Source organism: Geotrypetes seraphini, chromosome 4, assembly GCF_902459505.1.
Source record: "Geotrypetes seraphini chromosome 4, aGeoSer1.1, whole genome shotgun sequence".
In the NCBI taxonomy this organism is placed as follows: Eukaryota; Metazoa; Chordata; class Amphibia; order Gymnophiona; family Dermophiidae; genus Geotrypetes; species Geotrypetes seraphini.
The window spans coordinates 231,708,432-231,733,902 of record NC_047087.1 but is presented as its reverse complement, the minus strand read 5'-3'; the positions used below and the strand labels follow the sequence as shown (position 1 = coordinate 231,733,902).

The window sequence follows — 25,471 nt, the reverse complement described above, 5'->3', positions numbered from 1 at the left end:
TAGCAGAGCGATGGAAGCATCTCTTTCATTGCCGCCACCCTGCCTTTTCTCAAACAGGCTTGACTGCCAGCACCACATGTACCTTCGAGCCACAGATTTTTCTATTCTAGGCAATTAATGTGAGAATTAGCATGCACTAATTTAAGAAGCAATTTTGTAACAGGACACCAAAATTTGGGTACCATATTTCCAAAGGCTTTGTCCTTTTCTATAAGAACATGAAGAACTGAGGCGTCCAACCTTGGCCCTTGCCGGGTCAGGTTTTCTGGATTTCCCAAATGAACATGCATGAGATCTATTTGCATACAATGAAAGCAATGCTTGCAAATAGATCTTATGCAGGGGTCAATATGGTGTTGGGAGCAAACGCACCTGGAGAGCTTCACTACTAAATGGAGTTTGGACAAAACCGACTTTTACCTTACCCGTTTTGCGATGGGGAAGCGTAAAGGATTGTCATGTGCTATGCCTCCAGTAGCTGCAACTCCATGGCGGTTAATCAAGATGACTTTGGAAGGTTTGGCTCTCTGTGCAATACAGGAGACACAGCCTGTTTCGGAAGGGACTCCACCTCAAACAGAGAACCTTAGCACTGCTCCTTCCTCACCCCCCCCTACTCCTTCCCACCCCCAATCCACACTCATATTCTCCCTCTCCCCAAAGCTCTAAATATTTGCCAGCACGAGTGGCTTTTCTCCAGCTTGCTCCTCACACCAGTGTTGTATTTCCCTCTGACATCACTTCCTGGCCTCATGACCTGGAAGTGATTCAGAAGGGAACCAGGCTGGCGCGAGCAACAGGCAGGAGATGTTGCTAGCGAAGTTCTACAGAGGTACGCAGTGGAAGGGGGGGGGGAATTTGCACAAGTGTGGCGTAGTATGGTGGGGCAGGGCGGAGAGGTGCCAGCGCCTCCACTGACACAGCACTCAGGGCGCTCCACCCTTCTCCCCCTTACTATGCAACCGAGTTTAATATTACCTATTATGATACCGTGTACTCTGAACAGTGATGTCACAATGGGTCTTGTCTGTTCTGTTCCTCCAAACTCACGATCAGGCCTGATTGCTTCTCCCTCCCAGGCCTTTAATATATGGCATGATTCAGAAAGTTCCAACATGCTATCAAGTGCAGTTTGTTTTGACTCTGTTTTTTATAATAATTTGGATTTTTGCTTTTTTGTGTCTGCAGCTGTATCAGGCTCTCAATTTCCGTGTGGCTTTAATTGGTCTGGAGATCTGGTCTAACAGAGACAAGATTTTGGTCAGTTCCAATGCTGACACCACCCTAAATAATTTCCTTGCATGGCGCAAAACTGAGCTGCTAAAGAAGAAGAAGCATGATAATGCCCAGCTAATAACGTGAGTGCCATCTCAGCTGTATAAATAATGTAAGAATAGATCTCATGGTGCAATCGGTAGATCACTTTGCCCACTGCACCCACAACCTGAGTTCAAATCCTCCACTAGGATCTCTATCAGGCAACCAACCTCTGGCCAACTCAGCCATCCATTTTTAATTTGTAAATGAATACCCAACCTTAGTGGGGAAGGGGAGGAGACAAAAGGGGAAGGCAATGGCAAACCATTCCATCAAGAAACTATCACACAAGTGGCAGCCCCCATAAGTCGTTTGTTACTTGGTACTTGCTGACAACCATTGGTTATGTTCATCAGAGATTGTCAGTTGGGCATAGGGATTTCAGCTAAAGTTAACTCTTTTTGCCATGCCACAGCATTGGGGGCGGGGGGGGGGGGGGGGTGAGAGTCTAGTGTGTGCTACAAAAGAAAGTATTCCAAAGTTTCAAATTCTGCTTTCGAATAAGGTGTAGCATGATAACAATCGCAAAATACTTCAGGGTAGAACTTAGAATGCGAATCAGACTGGTTATCTCTACTCACATGTTTACTGTCCATCTATCTAGTCATCCTTCATTTATACAGCCCTTATTTCTCTCTAGAGGCGTAGATTTTGAAGGCACTACAGTTGGACTAGCAACAAAGTTGGCAATGTGTACAGGTGACTCTGGAGCAGTAAATCAGGTAAGCACGCAAAACCATGAGCATTTATGCATCCACAGACAAACTTTGTAGTAATGTGGGAAAATTAATAAAAGTGATGGAGTACATTGATATCAAGTTTAAAACCTCACCTGGGGAATATAGACCGAGGATTCAGTGTTTGGGTGAAAGCTGCCAGGGAAGAGTCATACTCTCTCACTCCTTTCTTTTGCTCTTCCTCCTGTTCCCTCATCATTTATACCTCTCCTTGCATTTTCTTTCCATTTCTCTCCTTGTTCAAACTCCTCCCCCTTCCCACTCCCCTTGCTTTCTCCTCCCTTCATTTCTCCTCTGCCTGTCTCTTCATTCCCTCTTCCCAGTTTCATTTGTACTGGATGGCTCTAGGTGGCTTAGCTCCAGGCACTGTGTAAGTGATGATGTGAAGCAGACTTATGTAGAAAAAAAATATTTTGACACCATCTGCTACTTTTGGGTGTTTTGTTTTAGCACAGAATGCACATTCCCTCAGAAACCTGTAATTTTGAAAGGTAATTAATTAAAAATGTGTTAGCAGGTACATTTTTTGCTATATCGGTTTTAGGCTAACATGTTCATCAATTAAAATAAAAAATTTTTGCGCTTCTTGTGAAATGGAAGTATTAAAACATATGTTATACATTGGTGATGTCATTATCTGGTTTTTGTAGGGGAAGTAATAGTTACGCCTGGAGGGAGCTTCTGATTACTAGTCTATATGGGCACTCCCAAGCAGTTGTGTTATTTATTAGGTTCGGTGGAGGGAGGGGAAATGGGGGGTCTTCCTAATGGGTTTTGGATGTGCAATGTCTTACTGGCACTGATAGGGTTAAATGTAATTTTGGTTTATTTTTCATGGTCCCTTTATGTTAAAATTTTACAATAAGTTTAAAATTGTTTTCCTTAAATGTCAATGGGCTCAATCATCCTATAAAGAGGAAAAAAAGCACTTATTTTTTAAAACAACAGGAGGCGGATATATATTTTATTCAGAAAACACACTTATCTTCTATTGAAGCGGCTAAGTTGGAAGGGAGGTGGGTTAAGCATAGTTTTTTCACTCCTGCAGTGCAGAAAAAGGCTGGGGTGGCTATGCTAGTGAATAGAAAATGTTCAGCTGTATTTGGTGCAATTAAAGTGGATCCTATGGGAAGATGGATTCAAGTGGACATGAGCTCAGGAAAAGATAACCTGTCGCTTCTTAATATTTATGCTCCTAATTTACATTGGGCTGAATTTTTCAAAAATCTACAACAGTTTATTCTGCCACTGGCTACTTCTAATTTAATAGTATCGGGGGACTTCAATGCTGTTATGGATCCATTGCTGGATAAACAACCCAGTAAGTTATCAAAATCATTGGGTTTAGTTAATTTAGTACAGTCTTGTGGCTTGAAAGATATATGGTGGATTCTTCATTTTAATGCTCGTGAATTTTCCTTTTGTTCCCATGTGCATAACTCTTTTTCAAGAATAGATTATATTTTTGTTTCAGTTCAATTAACTCAGCAGGTTACAAAAGCCAGCATAGATTCAGTCATTTTGTCAGATCATGCTGGAGTTTGGATTGAATTTCAATTTGCTGAAAAGGATTGTAGTAGACCTGTTTGGAGATTTAATAATACATTGTTTGAAGATTCAAACTTTCTTGAGGAATTTCAAATAAAAATGAATGAATACTTTCAACTCAATACCTCAGAGGAAATTTCTTTAGAAACATTATGGGATGCTTTCAAAGCAAATCATTTCATATTCGGCACATATTAAGAGACTGTTAAAAATGGAATTTTCTGATTTGGAACAAATTATTAAGAATTTAGAGTCACAATTGGCTTCAAAATGGGAACAAAATACATTGCAGGCTCTTCTGAAAGCTAAATATAAATATAATGAGATTTCTTCGCAATTGGTTAGGAAAGATTTGTTTTCTCGGCAAACTCTGTATTATGGATACTCGAATAAAGCGGGAAGATTATTGGCTAATTATCTCAAAGCCAAAAAAAAAAAAGTAAAGATTGTGGCTATTAAGAATGAGAAGGGTAAAGCTCATTCTCAAATTGGACATATTTTAAATCAATTTTTGAATTATTACAAAGCTTTATATTCTTCTGAGCTTTATTCAAATAAAGAAATTGAGGGAACTGAATTTTTAAAGTTAATTCATGGGCCAAAAATTCCCGAGCATATAAAAGGAAATCTTGAAGCGTCTATATCACTTAAAGAACTTCAGACAGCGTTGAAGTCCCTTAGAGTTGGATCCGCTCCAGCTGGTGATGGATTCACTGTGGAGTTTTACAAATCATTTCAAAATACACTTTTACCTCATCTTATAAATTTATATCAGTCACAACTAATTAAAGGTCGTATTGTTTTGCCAAAGCCAAATAAAGATCCCATGTTGGTTTCAAACTACAGGCCTATTTCTTTCATTAATGTGGATGGAAAACTCCTGGCTAAATTATTGGCTTGTTGCTTAGCTAAGGCTCTCCCTTATATTATTGGTATGAACCAAACAGGTTTCGTTGCTCAAAGACATTCTTCAAATAACACCAGATTGGATGCAGAGAAGGCCTTTGATCGTGTAGAATGGACCTTCATGTATCAAGCAATGGATTGGTTTGGTATAGGATCCGGATTTGTTCAAATGATTCAAACCTTGTATAGTTCCCCTTCTGCCAGATTATATATTAATAATACTTTTTCAGAACACTTTTGTCTGGAGAGGGGAGTTAGACAAGTTATCCCCTTTGCTTTTTGACATTGTTCTTGAACCCTTGTTATTGGCTATTCAACAGTCAAAGGAGATACAGGGTATTCCTTATGCAGGTCGGGAATATAAGGTCTCTGCTTAAGCAGATGATATCTTGTTTAATTTGAAGAATCCTGAATCTACCATTCCACATTTACTAGATTTGATTGACCAATTTGGAAAATTTTCTGGATACAAAATAAATTGGAGTAAATCTGAGGTTCTTCCGCTAAATGTACATTATGTAAAAGGAATATTTGATCCATTCCCTTTCCTTTGGAAGGAAGAAGGTTTAAAATATTTAGGTATTATGATTCAAAAAACGTTGGAAGACACAATGAGAGTCAATGAAGCCATCCACGCAGCGGCGAAAAGGGCAAATGGAATGCTAGGAATGATAAAGAAAGGGATCACGAACAGATCGGAGAAGGTTATCATGCCACTGTACCAGGCCATTGTGCGCCCTCACCTGGAGTACTGTGTCCAGCACTGGTCGCCGTACATGAAAAAGGACATGGTACTACTCAAAAGGGTCAGAGAAAAGTGATGAAGATGGTTAAGGGGTTGGAGGAGCTGCCGTACAGCAAAAGATTAGAGAAACTGGACCTCTTCTCCCTCGAATAGAGGAGATTGAGAGGGGACATGATCGAAACATTTAAGGTATTGAAGGGAATAAACTTAGTAGATAAGGGCAGGTAGTTAACTCTCTCCAAGGTAGGGAAAACGAGAAGGCACTCTCTAAAGTTGAAAGGGGATAGATTCCGTACGAACGTAAGGAAGTTATTCTTCACCCAGAGAGTGGTAGAAAACTGGAACACTCTTCCGGAGTCTGTTATAGGGGAAAACAACCTCCAGGGATTCAAGACAAAGTTAGACAAGTTCTTGCTGAACCAGAACGTACACAGGTAGGGCTAGTCTTAGTTAGTCTCAGAGGGCCGTCGTGTGAGTAGACTCATGGGCACGATGGACCACTGGTCTGACCTAGCAGCGGCAATTCTTATGTTCTTATGTTTATTGCTGAAAGTCAAAGAAATGTGTGAGCATTAGAACCCATTACATCTTTCTTGGTGGGGGAGAGTCCAAACTGTCAAGATGATGATTTTGCTTGTAGTCTGCTACCAAATGAGTATCGATGTGGTCGATTTGAGTAGTAAGGAAAGTAGCCTTGAAAAAAACAGTTTGGTGAAATATGTCGGCTAAGCTATCCCTGAAAGAACAATCACAGAAGATAAGTCACTAGTCACTTTAATATTATCTAAAGCTAAATTGCATATTTATTTATGTATATATTTAAGGATTAAATGAGTGAGCACTGCTTAGGTAGTATACCCCGATAAAGAGACAGTACTTAAAGCCTAAGACAATGAATATTATGAGTCTCAGGTGGTGTTTCTGAGGGTCATTAAGCAGTGCTAATATAGCATAAAATGTATGAATGAGAACGGAAAGTGGGAACAAGGAAGAGTTGTCCCAGTACTATAGTAATATATTAAATATTCTCATCATTAAAAGGAGTTGATACTGATAAGTGCATTATAGTAACCTATTAAGATTATGTCATATGGTGAGTATCAAATTGCCTAGAATTTATAAAGACAATAGTATCTTATTAGCCACATGGAACACCTTAAAATTTGTTAACAACTTAACAGATATACCAGTAGGAAAATCCATGTGTCAGTCCTTATAGTTGAACTCCAAGATTCAAATTGGCGAATCTAAGATCCTCTGGAAGCATTGGCTGCAGGCAGGCATACGTACGCTAGATGATGTGTTATCAAATGGGAAAATGCTTGATTTTTCACGACTGCAACAATCATTCAGTATTTCCAAGTCTCAAGCGTATAAGTGGTTGCAGTTGAGGCAGGCCATTCAGAAGGGGGTTTCCTGATTGGCAAAATCTAAATAATCAGTATAACTTGCCGGGCTTATGCTTCCAGACAGATTTTCTAGAGCATCAGGCAGCCAAGTGGTATATATTAATAGCTGATTATATGAATAAGAAACCAAAAACAAGCTTGAGTTATATTTGGAGCATTGAGATTAAACAGCAGATTTCTGCTACTCATTGGCCACAGATTTGGACTTGGAAGATGAGCGTCATCATCTATGAGACAAACATGTTTTTTTTTTTGTTGTTGCATAGATGTTTTTGGACCCCTGTTAGATTACAAAAGTTAGATAGTTCAAAATGTAATAAATGCTGGCACTGTCATCTTGACATAGGGACACTGGATCATCTGTTGTTCTATTGGCCTTTGATACTTAACTTCTGGAGATCTATATGGGGACATAATCTGATTCTGGAGACTGCAATTACGCTGTCATATGAAGCAGTAATCTGTGGGACATTGTTATCTCTTATACCTCCAATAGATAGACAAAAAAAACAGATTACTGGGTATAATGACTGGGGTAGCCATGCAAATGGTCATGAAAAATTGGAAGAATTTTGACAGATTAAATTTCACATTTTGGTGGAATTCGTTATGCTTGTGTTATAGTTATGAGAAAATGATTTCTGAGCAAAGGGGTAATAAGTTGTTTAGGCTGATGTTGGATCCATTGACCAATTTTATCAATTCTAATTGAGTGGTTTATTCTTTTCGTTCTGGTTATAACTGCACATCCGGGGAGGGGGGTGGGAGTGAGAGGGATATTATATTGAGATTGGTTTTTTAAAGATATGTATGTACTATTGTATGGTGGTTTGTTTTTTTTTTTTTAATGCAATCAGGGGGGAGGGGGTGAAAATGATTTCTCATGTATTTATTTGATGGATGTTAGTGCTGTTTTTTAAATAACTTGTATGAATTCTTGTAAGCACTGATTTTAGATTGAAAATTAATAAAGATTAAAAAATATATATATATATAAGTACACAGTCTTTCCAGTAAATATAAATAGATGTGGGAGGGGTATTTTCAACAGGACATCCAAGTCCGAGTTTGGACATTATGGGAAACACGTCCAAAAATCCTTTAGAGATAATGACCATTTTCAAAATAGCAAAACATCTTTTATTTTCAAAAATGACCATTTCTAGACTTTTTGTTGTTGTTGTTTTTTTTTGTTCAGTGAGTCTATATTTTTGGACCATTTTCAAAAAAGAAATGTCCAAACAAAAAGAAAAATGGACACAAACAAGCCATTGGGACGTACAAGCAGCCAGCATTCTTAGCAAACTGGCCACAGATAGCTCAGCAGAGCAGAGGGACATTCTAGGGTATACTGCAGTAACATCACATTAAAAAGTCCCAGGTATACAACTCATCATAACCTGCTTATATTGTATGGTGAGTCCTCCAAAACCCACCCAAAACTGTAGCCATATGTACACTACAACAATAGCCCTTATTCCTGCAGGTATCTTCATATAGGTACAGTAGGTTTTGGGTGGGTTTTGGAGGACTCACCATACAGTATAAGCAGGTTATAGTGATGTGGGACTTTTTAATGTGACATTCACTGCAGTACCCCTTAATGCCCCTTTGATCTGCTGAACTGTGTCTGTGTGGCCATCCAAAACTGTAATACAAGCTGGAATGTACTATTTCTTTCACGTCTTTGGGTGGTGGCAGGGGGTCAGTGACCACTGGGGGAGAATAATTAAGCTCTGAAATACGTTGCCAGAGAATATGGTAAAAGCGGATAGCGTAGCTGGTTTTAAGAAAGGTTTGGACAAGTTCCTGGAGGAAAAGTCCATAGTCTATTATTGAAAAAAACATGGGGGAAGCCACTGCTTGCCCTGTATCGGTAGCATGGAATATTGCTAGTCCATGGGTTTTGTCCAGGTACTAGTGACCTAGATTGGCTATTCTTATGTTCTTAATAGTAAGGGAAGGTTATGCCTTAATCCCTTTAGTGGTCATCTGGTCAGTTTTGGCACCTCTTTGGCCCTTTTTCATTTTAAAACAGGTCTAGTCCCAGACATCTAAATGGTGCCCTGGATGTTTTGTTAAATGTTTGAATTATCGCTGCATACCATCCAAGTCTTAAGCCTGCCCTAAGCCCACCAAAAACATGCCTTTAACATGCCCCCTTGGAATTTAGACGAACAGGGGATGACCAGCCTGGAAAAACATCTAAAATATGGATTTTGAATTTGATTTGATTTTAATACTTGACATACTGCTCAAACTGAAGTGCCAAATCGGTTTACAATACAGGCAGTCCCTGGTTTAAGAATTAGTTCTGTTCTTAAGTTGGATTCGTATGTAACTCAGAACTTGTAGATTTTAAGATCTTGCTTCTTACTTCTGCTCCCAGCTGACAAAAGGGCCAACTGTCCCCCAGTGTTCCCTCTAAGGTAGAGCATTCACAACCACACACTGTCCTTAATGTGGCCATGCATCATTCCTGAATCTGCTGCAGGAGAAGTGTAGGAGAGTCTATGCCAGTGGAAATACTGCTCAGTGAAATCAAATGAAGCCACGACCACATTCTTAAGTACGAGTCGTACTTATGTGTCTGTAACTTGAGGACTGCCTGTACTAAAACATTACATAATGCAATACAATTGGCAATATAATAAATAAGCTCTCCCAATTATGCCATCTTCCCAACTAATATACTCCTCCCTATCAATAACTCTTCTAATAAATATGCATAATCTGTCATTCAATATCAGTAAAAGTCTTTAGATACGTAAAAGGAAAAAAACCTGCAAAAGAGGCGGTGGGACCGCCGGATGACCAGGGAAGAAAAGGGTACATCAAGGAAGACAACCAAATTGCAGACAGACTAAATTCCTTCTTTGCGTCTATCTTTACGAAAGAGGACACCGCAACAATACCAGAAGCAGTGAAAGTTTTCAGAGGAGTAATAGAGGACAGCCTCACTACAGTAGAAGTGGACTTGGACCAGATATACTACCAGATCGACAATCTTAAAAGCGACAAATCCCCTGGACCTGATGGAATTCACCTGAAAGTCTTAAAAGAACTGAAGGTTGAAATCAGAGAGCTTTTGCAAAAACTTGCCAACCTGTGAATTATAACTGGACAGATACCGGACGATTAGAAGATAGCGAACGTCACGCCAATTTTCAAAAAAGGATCAAGAGGAGAACCAGGCAACTACAGACCTGTGAGTCTTACGTCTGTCCCTGGAAAGATGGTTGAAGCACTGATTAAAGATAGCATAGTCCAGCACTTGGATGCACACCACCTGATGAGAGCCAGTCAACATGGCTTCAGGAAAGGGAAATCATGTTTGACGAATTTACTTCAATTTTTTGAGACCATGAACAAACAAATTGATAGTGGAGAACTGGTGGACATAATATACTTGGACTTCCAGAAAGTGTTCGACAAGGTTCCACATGAAAGACTTCTCAGGAAACTACAAAGCCATGGAATATAGGGAGATATACTAAGATGGATAGGCAAATGGCTGGAGAACAGAAAGCATAGAGTGGGCATAAATGGGAAGTTCTCAGACTGGGAGAAAGTGACTAGCGCTGTGCCCCAAGGCTCTTTACTTGGGCCCATCTTATTTAATATTTTAATCAATGACCTAGAAGAAGGAACATCCAGTGAGATCATCAAGTTTGCAGACGACACAAAGCTATGCCGGGCAATCAGATTGCAGAAGGATTTCGAGGAACTCCAGAGTGACTTGTGTCAGTTAGAGAAATGGGCAGAGAAATGGCAGATGAAGTTTAATGTGGAAAAGTGCAAAAATGCATTTAGGCAGAAAGAACAAGGAACATAGAGTATAGAACAAGGAGTATAGAATGTCAGGTGCAACTCTGGGTAAGAGCGAACAAGAAAAGGACCTGGGTATACTGATAGATAGGACCCTGAAACCGTCAGCACAATGCGCAGCAGTGGCAAAGAAAGCAAACAGAATGTTAGGCATGATAAAGATCGGAGAAAGTTATAATGCCACTTTATAGGGCAATGGTCAGACCACATTTGGAATACTGTGTCCAACATTGGTCTCCCAACCTAAAGAAGGATGTAAAACTGCTGGAGAGGGTGCAGAGACAAGCAACGAAGCTAATAAAAGGTATGGAGAACTTGGAATATGAAGAACAATTTAAGAGACTGGGATTGTTTTCCCTTGAGAAAAGGAGACTGCGAGGGGATATGATCAAGACTTTCAAAATACTGAAAGGAATCGACAAAATAGAGCAGGGAAAAAAATTATTTACAATGTCCAATGTGACACGGACAAAAGGACATGGACTGAAGCTAAGGGGGGACATGCCCAGGACAAATATCTGGAAGTTCTGCTTCACGCAATGAGTGGTGGACACCTGGAATGCTCTCCCAGAGGAGGTTATTGCGGAATCCACTGTTCTAGGATTTAAAAGCAAACTAGATGCACATCTCCTTATGAGAGGCATAGAGGGATATGGGTGACTAAAATTACGCCAGGTGTGCACCTGGCTGGGCCTCCCTGTGTGCGGATCGTCAGACTTGATGGATCGAAGGTCTGATCCAGAGATGGCAGTTCTTATGTTCCATATATTACCATAACATTTAGCACATATAACTTTATACCAATCTGATTCAATTCACATCATAAAACCTCTCAGAAAAAAAGCCATGTTATCAATAATCTCTGAAAAATCAAATAAGCTTGCATGGCTTGCATTTCAATTGGCAATCAATTCCATAAACTTGAACCTGCAAGACAAAAAGCCCTTTTTCATGTCTTAACCAATTTCACTCGATCCAAAGATGGTAATTGAAGTAAATACTTCTCGGAAGAATGCAAGAAACACGATGGGAACAAATTTCCTCAATTTATCTGACAGATACTTTGGAACATTCCACTGCAATGCTTTAAATACCAAACATAAAACTTTAGCAAGAAAAATGTCCAAATGCCACATTATGTCATTTTTGGGACATTTTTCTATTTTGAAAATGAGCTCCTTAGTAGACTATTTTGTATCTCTTTTCAACCAGATCACTCTCCTGCTATCTATCCCATTGAAAATTGAACCTTATCTGGTAAGGGCGAGGTTCTTTCCAACCTTTGCTAAGTGCTAGGAAATTCATGAATAAGGTTGAGTTTATTTCCATGAGCTTATAATTTTTTTTTTCCCCTTTTCAGGATCATAACAACAATCCTTTAGCAGCAGCATCCACTATGGCCCATGAAATGGGGCATAACTTAGGAATGTCACATGATGAAGATACTGCGGGCTGTAGATGTGTCGCACCAAAAGTGAACGGTGGATGCGTCATGGCACAGCAGGTTGGGTAAGAACAGCAAAGTGGAAATTCCTAGCACCCTCCACTCTAGTATTGGGTATATGGTTCGTCATTAACAGCAAATGATAACGCTATCTTAATTAAGATAGGATAAGCACAAACAGTGGCGAAGTAAGTGTGTGTGGGGGGGGAGGAGTGGACTGCCCTGGGTGCTGTTTCAGTGGCGGTGCTGGCATCTCTCCGCCCCGCCACACCACACTCGGGCCATCCCTCCCTCCCATCCCATACCTCTGTAGATCATCACTAGCATGAGCAACCTCTCCTGCTTGATGTTCGCACCAGCCTGGTGCCCCATCTGAATCACTTCCGGGCCACGGGGCCAGGAAGTGACATCAGAGGGAAATCCGTTGCTGGCGTGAGGAGCATGCTGGAGAAAATCCACTCGCATTGGCAAAGATTTAGAGGTACAGGGGAAGGGAGAGCATGAGTGTGCAATGGGGGTGAGAAGGGGTGGGGGGCATGGAAGGAGCAGGGGCATAGAAAGAAGGGTGTGTGGGGGGTGCAGGGGGGCCACCACCACCCTGATCACCTCCTACCCTTACTACGCCATTAAACGCAGATGATCCTGGTGATAAAGACATGAAGGGAAAGCCAAAGGCCATCTGGGGACTATGGAGTCTTGTTCTACATAAAATAGCTTGCATATAGAACAACAGTGATTAGATATCAGCTAGCCTGGCTGTGGACTGGTCCGAGCCAGAATGGAGATGATGGTCATACTCCCAGCAAATACCTGGTCAGATAGTCCAGAGGAAAGGTTTATTATATACTGGAACCTGTTACAGATCAGAGTTACAGCAACAGCTAACAGTTTATTTCTTCCCCTCCCCTGCTCTTCTAAAGTTCTGAGCTTGTCAGTCTTAGTCACCAATTCAAGAGCCACTTCCAGTAGTCAGGCTCTATCATCAACAGTCTCAAAGACTCTATGATTCAGTGGCTGCAGTTCAACCGCTGGTCGGACAAAAGGTTCTTACTTCTTGGAAGCTTTAGCCAAGTCCTGAGATAAAGACAAGCCATGGCAAAAAATTATGGGCTTATTATCTCAGCCAGCAGGAGGGGGAAGAATAGTGGTCTCATAAGTGAAAAAACCACCTATTTCACTGAGCTCCTTCCGGAGCTTCCTCTCTCTCTAGCCGTTCCTTTGGCCCATATTCTATAAATGGTGCCTTAAGTTAGGCGCCTAACTTAATCTGTAAATGTCAATTAAAATAGTTTTAAATCTTTTTTTTTTTTAAATGTAGGCAATTACTGGTACCTGGAAAAACAGTGCCTTCATCAAATCTATGGAGGTGCTTTACAACATCTAATGCCACTGTAGGCGTGGCTAATGCCGGAAGTGGTGTTAGGTATCATAAAGCGCATCCTTAGACTTGATTCACGTGAAAGTTAGAGGCCAGAAATGTAGGCATTTAAAACCCTGGCCTATATTTCTGGTGCCTACCTTCCACAAAGCCACAATTCTAGAAACAGCACCATTGTGTGATTGATACACGATCGGCGGCCATTATTTAGCCAGCTGACACTGACGGTACAATTTATAGAATCTGGTCCTTTGTACTTTTTTGAGAGCTGTTTCCTGGTCTTCTCCGCTCCCCCTCCCTGGAAAAAAAAGAATCCTTCTTAGGATTATTTAGCTTCTATGAGGGGAGTGGTAATGTCATAGACTCCCTCACACTGGCAAATTCAAAAATTGTAGAAATCTAACAACTCTGATGCTTTTGGTGGTAGGGAAGAGGTTAGTTTCCATTGATATTCCATAGATGATATGGTATGACTAGGGTTACTAGATGTCTGGATTTACCCAGACATGTCCTCTTTTTAAAGGACTGTCCACGTGTCCAGGTTTTGAAAGGCCCCAGGTCTGCCAGAGCTTGGGACTGCATCGGAAGGGTCTCCAAGCATGTGTGGATGTCATCACACCCCATCTGCGCATACTCAGAGGTCCTCCAGATGTGGCCCTGAGCTCAGAGAAAGAGAGGAGACAAGGCTTGTATGGGGTGGGGCTGGGACAGAACAGGGTGGGGTGGGACCACATGTCCTCTTTTGTTACTACTGAAAATGGGGTAACCCTAGGTATGACTTCGGATTCACTCTCACCAACAAAACGAAACAATCCAAGAGACTTTGGGAGGCATGAGAGGATTGAAGGTATTGTGGTGTCATGATCGTGGATTTCGAGCTGCACGCACTTTAATAGGCAACCACTTTGTTGTGATTATGACTTAAATCGTACATTGGAAGCCTCTCTTATAAAGAGAGACGTCTTTCTCTCTTCCATTTCAAACTGTGCACATCGCCTATAATTAGATTTTATTTCATCTTTCCTCCAGTATGGTTTACCCCAAGTATTTCAGCAGCTGCAGTAAACAAGATTTGCAGACTTTCCTAAGTGATTCAAGACCTAGCTGCTTACTAAATAAGCCAGACGTGGATCAGCTCTTTGGAGGACCAGTCTGTGGAAACCAGTTTGTGGAGCAGGGGGAAGACTGTGACTGTGGTACCCTTGAGGTAACGGCAAAAGGATAGCTCCTTTCATAAAATATATAAATCATATATTTTATAAATACCATGGTAGTAACTACAGTACTAATCATTTCTGTAACACTACTAGATGTACACAGCACTGTACATATTATATGTAGGTACTTTCTCTGTCCCTAGTGGGCAATAGATGGTTAAGTGACTTGCCCAAGGTCACAAGGAGCTGCAGTGGAAAGCAAACCCAGATTGCCACGATCAGAGCCACTGCACTATATAAAAGCATAAGAAAAGCTATACTGGGTCAGTATCCTGTTTCCACAGTGGCCAATCCACAAGTACCATTAGGCTACTCCCACACTCTATGCAAAGCACAATCAGAAGAGACCAGGCAAACTCAAGAAATTACATCACAATAAAAGTTCTTCGTAGTGCTACAGGGTCGGTTCTGCAACATCCAACCTCGGGTGGGTGATAGTAGAGTGGGCCTGAACGCGACTAGTACAAAGGCCAATACAGTAAATTGCAAACACAATAGTGAACAAAAACATGCAAAATAATAACATGTAATTGCAGTTATGAAATTTAACCCATGCTGTTTGGGATGTTGTACGAGCTAGATTTTGTTTGCAAAGTTATTCATAAAACTTATGCAGTAGGTGTTAAAAAGCTGAGAAATCATGCAAATTAGCCCATTAGCTCTTGCAAACATATTTCCAATCTGGCATTTTTATGCCCCAGGGAGGTGTAGTTAAGATTTTTTTTCTGATAAAAGTCCTCGATTTCATGCAGACTTTATTGCAAGAAAACTGCCAGGAATCTCAGCTCCTTATTTAAATGAGCAAATTTCACAAGAAAATCGTCCCATGGTGCCAAGTCGTATTTGCAACTTCCATCACAATTTAATACATCAGCCCCCTTGTGAAGGTTTTAGAATTCTTTCCCACTGCTCTTTGGGTTCTTCTAAAGGGCAAAGATAGTCCAGTATTTACAAAAATTTTCTTTGAATATAAAATAAACAGTTGCTGATGACAGTAATGTTTCATTATCTGCATAAATATTTATACAGTAATTGGAATCAAATATGTTGTAATCAGCTCTAAAACAGCATGAGTGTTTGAGGGGGATATAGAACTTGGTGGTATAGTTTTATTACTATTTTCAAGATTAAACAATAATTTTACAGCCTTATGAGTAGGAAGCCATCAGGCATTCATCTACAGAAAAAAAAAATGCAAGTCTTCTGACAGGCAGACCAGACACTGAAACAGCTTAAAGAGAAAACATTAGAGGATGCCCAGAATAGAAATGTGTTTACATCTAACCAGAAAATGTTTGCCAACCAGAGCTGCTGCCTCATGAAAGATGACTGTACATATTGCATCTCTTCATTGTTGCATCAGAATTAAGGACTCTCAGTGAAGATTCTTGATAGTTCTTAATACCGTGTTTCCCCCAAATTAAGACAGTGTCTTAATTTTAGGTCCAAAAAACACACTAGGGCTTACTTTCAGGGATGTCTCATTTATTTCATGTACAACAATCATCTCTCCCTCTCCTCCACCCCAATTCTTCCTCTTTCCTTTCTCCCTCTCCCCCCCCCCCCATGTGCAGTATTTTATTTCCTTTCACCCATCCCTTTGTGCAGCATCTTTCTATCCCTCCCTCCCATCCCCCTGTGCAGCAGAACCCCACTGACCCTCCCACCATGAGACTGACATATCTCCGCTCCGAGGCCTACTAAAGCAGCAGTTGGTAAATTGACAAGTCCAATTTTTTTCAGCAAATCAGGCAGCACTAGTGTCAAGGATGAAGTCAGGGAGTGTTGGGGACATTTGGGGGGGGGCTTCAGGGATCAATCTTAACTAGGGCTTCGGGGGTCAAGCTTAACTAGGGCTTATTTTTGGGGTAGGGCTTATATTAGGAGCATCTTTAAAAATCATGCTAGGGCTTATTTTCAGGATAGGTCTTATTTTCAGGGAAACGGGGTAGTTTGTTACTTCGCAACCTTTGCTATGACTCGAGACTAGGGAGTCTTTATCTCTCTGCAATATTTTCCCATAATTCTGACTAGGTAGTTAATTTCCTTGTAACTTTTTCATATTACTTGTGATCAGGTAGTCTCTATCTTACGTTTATCTTTACTTTTCATCTCCTTATTCTTTCTGCATCCAACCCTCTTGTTCCTAACCTGCTTGCTTTTTTCCTTAAGAAATTGTAAACCTTACCTGCCCTTTTGTCCTTTTGTGTCTAGTTTTTTTTATTTTAAATATTGCCCTTAGAAGTCAAACGGAAAAAACTATATGATGTCCTCCTAGCCACACAAGCAGCAAAACTCGACAACCAAATCTCCAATCTACTGATTATGATCCCAGACTACAAAACATTCAGAAAAGAAATAAAGACTCTACTTTTCAAGAAATTCCTGCAAACGACTTAATACCGCTAGCTCCTTCCCACTTCCCAATACCTTCCCGATTCCCCAAAGCAACCTCATCTACTCTTTGGGGTCCTTTTATCAAGACGCACTAGCGGGATTAGCGCATCAGACATTTCATCATGCGCTAATCCCCACGGCCGGCTAAAAAACTAACGCCTGCTCAATCCAGGCCTTAGCGGCTAGCATGGCAGGTGATTTAATGCGTGGTATTCTGCGCGTTAAACCCATACCGCGGCTTGATAAAAGGACCCCTTTATCTCCTCTAGAAATTAATTACCAGATGTCTTCTTGTAATACGTTTTTTGTAATTCTTTTCTAATCCGCCTTGAACCGCAAGGCAATGGCGGAATAGAAATCTCTAAATGTGCACCGCTTTGATTTAGCTTTTTTGTTAAAAATGGCAGTATATCAAATAAATCAATAATAAATGAAGAAAACCCAAAATTTGTCCAAAAGCAAAAACTAATACAAAACAGAGGATAAAATTGAATCAAGTAATGTTTAAATTACAAGACCTCAAATTATCCAAGGCATTACCGTATTTTCACGTAGATAACGCGCACCCGTGTAAAACGCGCACACGGGTATAGTGCGCGGAAAACACAAATTTATGTACAGAAATTTTTATATACCGCGCACACCCATATACCGCGCATGCTGCCCGACTCTCCTTTCGCCCGCCCCGACTCTCCTCTGGAGACCCCAACTCTCTTTTCGCCCGCCCCGACTCTCCTTTCCCCCTTGAAGTCCTGTCCCTACCCTGAAAGCCTGATGCCCCCCTCCCGATGTCCGATTCACCCCCCTGCAGGACCGCTCGCACCCCCACCCCGAAGGACCGCTCGCACGCACCCGCACCCCCACCCTGAAGGACCGCTCGCACCCCCACCCCGAAGGAGCACTCGCACTCCCACTCCGAAGGACCGCTCGCACCCCCACCCGAAGGACCGCTCGCACCCCCACAGCCTCCCCCCCCCCATGGAGAAGCTGTCTACCTTGTTTCCGGATGCCAACGAGCCCAGCTGTTTCCTCTGCCGGCGGTCCCGCTCCTTCTCTGAGCCCTGCTGCGTTGCTTCCTCTTCCGGCGGTCCCGCCCTTTCTCTGACGTCAGAGAAAGGGCGGGACCGCCTGAAGAGGAAGCAGCGCAGCACAGGGCTCTGAGGGGCAGGACCGCCGGCAGAGGAAGCAGCTGGGCTGGCATCTGGAAACAAGGTAGACAGCTTCTCCATGGTGGAGGGGGGGAGGCTGTGGGGGTGCGAGCGGTCCTTCGGGTGGGGGTGCGAGCGGTCCTTCGGGGTGGGAGTGCGAGCGCTCCTTCCGGGTGATGAATCGGGGGGAGGGGGGAAACTATGTAAAAAAAATTTTGTACAACGCGCTCACGCTTATAACGCGCAAGGTTATGCGCGGTTTGTAAAAACCACGTATAACGCGCGCGTTATATGCGAGAAAATACGGTACTAATTTTCGTGCCCTTAAATATCGATTTTCAATAAACATAAATTTAAAGTGTTTTGAGTGAATAAGGTGCTTGGAAAAGTTAAGTGCTCCCCTTTTTCCAAGCACCTTATGCACTCAAAGCACTTTAAATTTATGTTTATTGAAAATCGATATTTAAACAATTTTGCACAGCACAAGTCACTTTACCAAAAACCCCAGTAAGGGCACGAAAATTAGCAATGCCTTGGGTAACTTGATTTAATTTTGTCCTCTGTTTTGTATTAGTATATCAAATAAAGCCATGTCTATTTAGTTACAATCAGTGATGCTTCTGCACAGTCTATATATTTTTAGAAAATGATATACATTGTAATAATTATTATTTAAATGTGGAAATGGGCAATTTGAACGGGCGAGGAACAAATAGCTATTTTAAATGCAATACGAGGGGGTGCTGAAAAGTTCTCAGCCCAACCAACCAACTTCCTAAATTCTGAGCATTATTTTGCCACTGTAGCGGAAAAGAGGGTTATCTTATTTTCGTTAAGTGCCATTGTGCAGAAACAAAATTCTAAAGTATGTTTTTGACATTCCCCCCCTCTTTTACAAAGGTGTGCTAAGCTTTTTAGCGTGTTCTAAATATTAGCGCACGTGCATGTTATCCTATGGACGCGTTAGCGCATGCGTTGATCTAGCGCGCGCTAAATCTGCACTAAAATGCTTAGCGCGCCTTTGTAAAAGAGGGCCATTGTTTCAGATCATTGATTGAACCATATCCACGCCATTCTCTTCATGGCTGGGCTGAGAATTTTTCAGCACCCCCTCGTACGCTGTGCTACTTATAATATACAAAAGGCTATACAGTAGTAAATATGGAACAGAATATATGAAAATTATGCATATTGGGGGGCGAAATCTGTAAAGGTCAACCAAAGTTTGTCACTAAGGGATCCTTTCACTAAACCATAGTAGAGCTTTTTATCGGGGGCCTGCGAGGTAAATGCTCCGATGCTCATTCGATTCCTATGAGCGCTGGAGCATTTACCATGCCGGCTTGCGGTAAAAATCTCTACTGCGGTTTAGTAAACTCCAATGCAAGCTGGTCTGTGCTAAGCTGGTATTCTATGAAGGTTATTTGGTAGAATGATAAGAAGAATCTCTGCAGAAGAAATACAGGCAACAAAGAAAAGGAGGAGACCTCACCAAAGTTGTATTTTTTTTTTTTGATAACAACTGACCCAACATGGTCTTGTTTCGGCAATAGTGCCTGTATCAGGGATCTCTATTATTCCAGAAAGTAAAATTATTCCAACAAATATGCAGGTAAATGATCAGCAAACAAAAATATATTGCAGCTGACCGATGCGTACTGTTTGGCAAGCTTCAGCTCCATGTCAAATTTAAGAACTTTGTTGCAGTGGCATAGTAAAGGGGGCAGGGAGGGCCGGCAACCCTCCTCCTCTCCACCAACCCCACTCCTCCCCCTGCCGCACGCCTTTCCCTGTACCTTTTTTACTTTTCCAGCGCGAGCAACATTGCTGCTTGCATCGGCCTCGGCGCTCTCTCGGACATCACTTCTGGGTCCCGCGCCTTGGAAGTGATGTCAGAGGGTGAGCTGACACTGATGTGGGCATGCTGCTCGAGTTGGAAAAGTTTAAAAGGTACAGGAAATGAGAAGGGGTGTTCATGTGTGGCGGGGAAGAGGGCGGGAGATGGGCACCACCGCTCCTGGCACCTCTAACCCTCGCTATGCCACTGCTTTGTTGGAACCTATAATTTGAGTCTCCTGTTTCTTCTGGCCACCCCCACTCTTTGGTTGCCTCTGTAGAATAATAACTTAGCATGCATTTATTTTCACCTAACATTGGCCACAAGCATTTACACTTGCCAAAAGCTGGTGTAAATTCTTGTGCCCAACTAAAGGCAGTTAGGCATGGAAATGACAGTATTCTATAAATATGTGCCTAAATCTTAGGAACACCCTAACCCATCCATGCCCCTTCCTTGGTCATGCCCCCATTAGAGTTACACGTGAGATAAGTTTGGCACACAGGTCATAGAATAGAGGCATAGGACAGATACATATGTAACTACTAATGACTGTCAATTAGCCTATAATGCCAATAATTATCAAATATTAGTTTATATACAGATCATCAATACATGCTCAAAATTGCATATCCAGCTTTGGGCAACCTATACAGAATCAGGGGAATATTGTATTCTACCAAGATCAAATCATTTTTTTAAAATTATGCAAATTTATTTCATGCATATTCATTGTGGATATCCTGAAAACATAACTGGCAAGGGGGGTTCTCCAGGACCAAGTTGAGAAACACTGCACTATTCTGTAAAGATGCACATGCAAATCTTGTAGCACATAACTGAAAAAGGGGCATGGCCATGGCCAAGGAGCATGAGTGGATGTTCACTGAAGATGCGTGGAGTATTATACAATTCATGAAATCTACACCTAATTTATGCACAATGATTTACACTAGTTACTCGGAACCACAATACCCCTGGTGCACATGTTCTTACAAACTTTCCTGTCCTAGTCACTCCCTGAGAATACTAGCCTCTGGGGACATAAGAACATAAGCAATGCCTCTGCTGGGTCAGACCTGAGGTCCATCATGCCCAGCAGTCCTTTTACGCGGCGGCCTAACAGGTCCAGGACCTGTGCAGAAATCCTCTATCTATACCCCTCTATCCCCTTTTCCAGCAGGAAATTGTCCAGTCCTTTCTTGAACCCCAGTACCGTTCTCTGCCCTATTATGCTCTCTGGAAGTACATTCCAGGTGTCCACCACACGTAGGGTAAAGAAGAACTTCCTAGCATTCATTTTGAATCTGTCCCCTTTCAACTTTTGTGAATGCCCTCTTGTTCTTTTATTATTTGAAAGTTTGAACAATTTGTCCCTCTCTACTCTCTCTATGCCCTTCATTCAGTCTCTACTGGTCATAGCTAGTTGTCAAGCTTGAGTACTCTCCAGTCACTGCAAGGTCTACTGGGCATGGCTGGCCAAGGTTAGGTTTGCCGAGGGTTAATCTTTCACCAGCATTCTTCTCCTTGAGGATCACCTAAGCTCCAGAAGAAGCTCTACTTTTCTAGGTTCTTTGTTATGGAGGTCTTGTTTTCAAATCCCTTTTTCACTCAGGGTAAATAGAAAGTTTCCAGGTATCTTTGCAGCATCCATATGCAAATGAGCTTCATTTACTGATGCTGAGTTTTCCCTCATCCCATCACAGATGCCTAGGTTGAGAAGATTGTTGTATGCTTTACAAGGTTAATGGATGAATCCCCTGTTTCTTTTTTCATTGTACTGATGTTTTATGTCACTCTGAGATGTTCTTAGGCTATATGTATCTCTTGCTGTGTAGTAGAGGGGTAAGGAATGGGAGGTGGGGTTAGGGTCTTTTTTCAGCAACAGTTGGATTTCCTTAGTGCTGCTTTTGAGTTTTCTGTTTGTGTTGCTTCAAAAATGTAATCAAACTTATTTTTCTATAAAGTAAGTTTAAAATAGGTTCCTCATTGGATATTTCACATAGGCATCCCAAAATGAGCTTTTATTTGGAAATGCATTTTTTTTGTGCTCTGAGTTGTAAATTTAAGACGTCTTCATCCTGCAGCAACTTCTATTGACTCACTCGAGTACTTTGCTTCTTTTCCAGATGTGTACAAACCCTTGCTGTAATGCTTCAACCTGTAAGCTGAAAGAAGGAGCTGAGTGTGCACAGGGAGAGTGTTGCCACAGGTGTAAGGTAGCGTGTCTTTTGCTAAATGCATGGAATATCATCTGCGGTCTGCATCACTCAAAGGAGTGCCACGTGTTTGAACTGTATGAGGTCTGAATAAAAATCAGTGGTGCATCTCAAGCTAATGAAGAAACTATAAATTCTCAGGAAGCTTGTAAGATGTTGTCAGAAACTGTTGAATGATTCAGCAGGGATCTAGGGAGTTCCTAGAGGTGAAGTACTTTTTACCTACAGATTTTACATCCATTTCAAATAAAAAATATTCCCTTTGAAAATGAGGGGCAGAATCAAAACTTTAAAACATCCAAAAATCTGCCTAAGTTGGCACTTGGATGTCCTAATAGCAGGAACATCCAAGTGCCGATAATCAAAACAAACTTTCTGGATGTTCAGCAACACTTCTAAACTACTGTACGTCCAGAACTCAAAGGAGCTTTTCCAGAACATCCTAGGTGGAACTTACATGCCTGGACTTAGACCAAAGTAAAACAGGTCTAAGTGCCCCAAGCGTGGCCAAACTGATAAGATGACCACTTACTCCCCCAATGATCACGACCCCTTTCCACCACCCAGAGATGGGGGGGGAGGGAGGAAAGCGGCACAATGAGGGCTTGCCATCAGCTGATCGCGGCAGAGAAATCCTCATCAGCTGAGCTGGTTTCGGTGATTCCTGCTGGCTCAGTTGATGTGGATTCCCCCTGCCAGGATCAACTGGAGCTTTACACCCCTCTCTGACCTCCCCCCAATATTCCTGGACCCCCCACACACATCATATGACACCCCCGATATGAAGCAAAACCCCCCCCAACGCACATCACCTGAAACTACCCGACATGAGGCAACACCACCCCCTATATCACCTGACACCCCCGTGCCTTCCGTTGCAAAATCAGCAGGAGGGAAGCCCACTTCTTCCATCCTACAGGGCCATGTGCTGAGAATGATGGGCCTTATCGCCAATGCATTTTGGGATGCAGTGGGAGGGGCCTAAGGTCCTGATTGGCTCAAAATGTTGCCTGATGTTGGGGGTGTCAAATGATATGAGGGGGGTCCAGGAATGTTAGAGGATATGGATGTTGGGGGGGGAGAGGGGAGGAGTGTAGGGCTCCAGTTGATCTTGGCAGGGGGAATCCCCATCAGCTGAGCTGGCAGGAATCCTCAAAAACAGCTCAGCATATGGGGATTTCTCTGCCGCGATCAGACAAGGTAATTGGGTACGTCAACAAAACCTTGCTTTTGTTCATTTTTCACATGGAAGTTTTTATTTTTGAAAATGGCCAAAAAAGGTAGACGTCCTATGGATCAAAACTTATACGTAGGTCATTTAAAAAAAAAAAAAGTTAGATATCTGGCAGCTTTGAAAATTGACATTTTTTCTCTTGGGTTTGTGGACGTCCTGCCCAAAACGTCCAACCTCAGACATATATGTCCTATCGAAAATGCCCCTCCACATGCAGAATTTGCACCTGCTATTTGAATGGGGACTTTCCCAGTGTTCTTTACAGTGGAAAGATTCTCCCATTTTAGGAATTCCAAGTATTGCATAAGTCTATTTGTCTGTCGAATACTGCCTCCCCAATGTGTGAGTAAACATAGATGCATAATGGAGTTTTCAACAGACTCATTTCTATTCATAAAACACAGTTTAAAGTGTAGAAATGGCTTTGAAAATTGCCCTTATATGGATGACATTTTGTATCTGGGACTTCAGTTAATCAGAAGAAATGGCGGATCATTACTGCTCTCAAATGATCCTTGCTAAGAGCTAGGACTGGGATCTAGGGGTAGAAGGGTGTCATTGATGTCATTAAGAAGGTGTCAGAATGGAGGTTATTGAGGCCGGAGTGAGGGGAGTAACGGAATAGCTGTTATTAGGAGCAGTGATTATAAAACACTGTTTTACTACAAATTATGAGGAAAGCTGCTTACTTTATTTCCCACATGGAACATTGTGACCCCTTTCTTCTGCTGGATGTGGAGAAATAGCAACATGTACTCATGACCATCCATATACACTTTGAACCAAAAAAAACCCACACTAAAATGTTTTTTGTTGTGTCTTTCACAGAACTCAGCTGATTCTTATGAAATTTAGTGCGTCGTGTCCTGATTGAAGTTGATGTAAAATGTTGTAAATATTTCCCACTGCACCACAACACTATCTTGTGAAAATAAATTGTGAACTGAATAAAAACACATCAAAAAGTTTTATGGTGTATCTTGCAGAAAAATGTGGTCAGAAAGTAATGTTTCAATTAAAGAGATGTTTGAAGTGCGCTGCCTTTGCATGAAGGAATGTCCTCAGCCTTGGCCGCCACTGATCTACAGAATGTCAACGACGCTCTGCTTCAGCTCAGCTTTAACAGAGATGAGGTGCTGTTTAAGGTCTTCGATGTTGGATATCTCTGTCTGGTAAACACGTTCCTGTATCATCCCCCAGGGTTTAGGTCTAGTGAATTTTCAGGCCAGAGGTCTGGACCAATGAAGTGTGGGTTTCCCGATGTAGCAGTTCTATGGTGTCCTTTGCCCAATGTGCTGGAGCATTGTACTGTTGAATGATAAAAGTAGTCTCTTGACATGCAACGGATCACTAGCAACAACTTCTGTGTCAAGAGGACGACCCAGTGGTATGCGCCGTTGATCTTAACCCCAGGATCGATGGAGAAGAGACCTGTGAATCCGAGTTTCGAGATTGCAACCAAGACCATGACTGATTGGCTGAAGGTCAGGCAGGTCCATAGTAGGTGTTTGGCATTAACCTCATACTTCAGTGTTGTTGAAGGCATGTGCAGGCGATCATTCTGTGTGTTAATCAGTGGAGCTACTGTAAATATCTTTTCATTTGTAAACATTACATTACATTACATTAGGGACTTCTATTCCGCCTATACCTTGCAGTTCAAGGCGGATTACAAAAGAGCTAACTGGACATTTCCAGTGAAGTTACAACAGTTTTGGGGTTTTTTTTTGTTTTTTTTGGTTACAAGGGAGGAGAGGTAGCTGGATTGATTCTGGAAGAACTTGCAAATTGGATATTAAATTGACTGTACGTTACTGTGTGATATAACAAATAGATTACAGTTAGAGTACAAATAAGATTACATTACATTTCAGGAATCTGAATACTTGGTTGGTGTTTTGGGGAGGAAGAGATTATTTAAGTGGAGGTTTGGGGGGAGAATTTATCTAGGAGGAGGAGGAAGGGTTGGGTTAAGATATCTGGATAAATTTTTTGAAAAGTAGAGTTTTGATTTCTTTTCAAAAAGTTTTGAAGTCGCCCGTTGCCATCAACAGGTTGGAGATGAAGCTGACGCTGTGCTCCAGGTACTTGGTCCAAAACTGCTTGC

General features: G+C 41.8%; 1 protein-coding gene across 1 annotated transcript in view; it reads left to right on the top strand.

Moving 5' to 3' along the window:
• The window catches only part of ADAM8 (ADAM metallopeptidase domain 8), a 191,406-nt gene that overhangs the window by 109,866 nt on the left and 56,069 nt on the right, over window positions 1–25,471 (top strand). Inside the window, exons 10-13 of the mRNA XM_033943786.1 lie at window positions 1,958–2,039; window positions 11,851–11,999; window positions 14,342–14,519; window positions 22,041–22,130. Of these exons, the coding sequence (XP_033799677.1) occupies window positions 1,958–2,039; window positions 11,851–11,999; window positions 14,342–14,519; window positions 22,041–22,130 (499 nt within the window). The remainder of the gene's footprint in view (window positions 1–1,957; window positions 2,040–11,850; window positions 12,000–14,341; window positions 14,520–22,040; window positions 22,131–25,471) is intronic.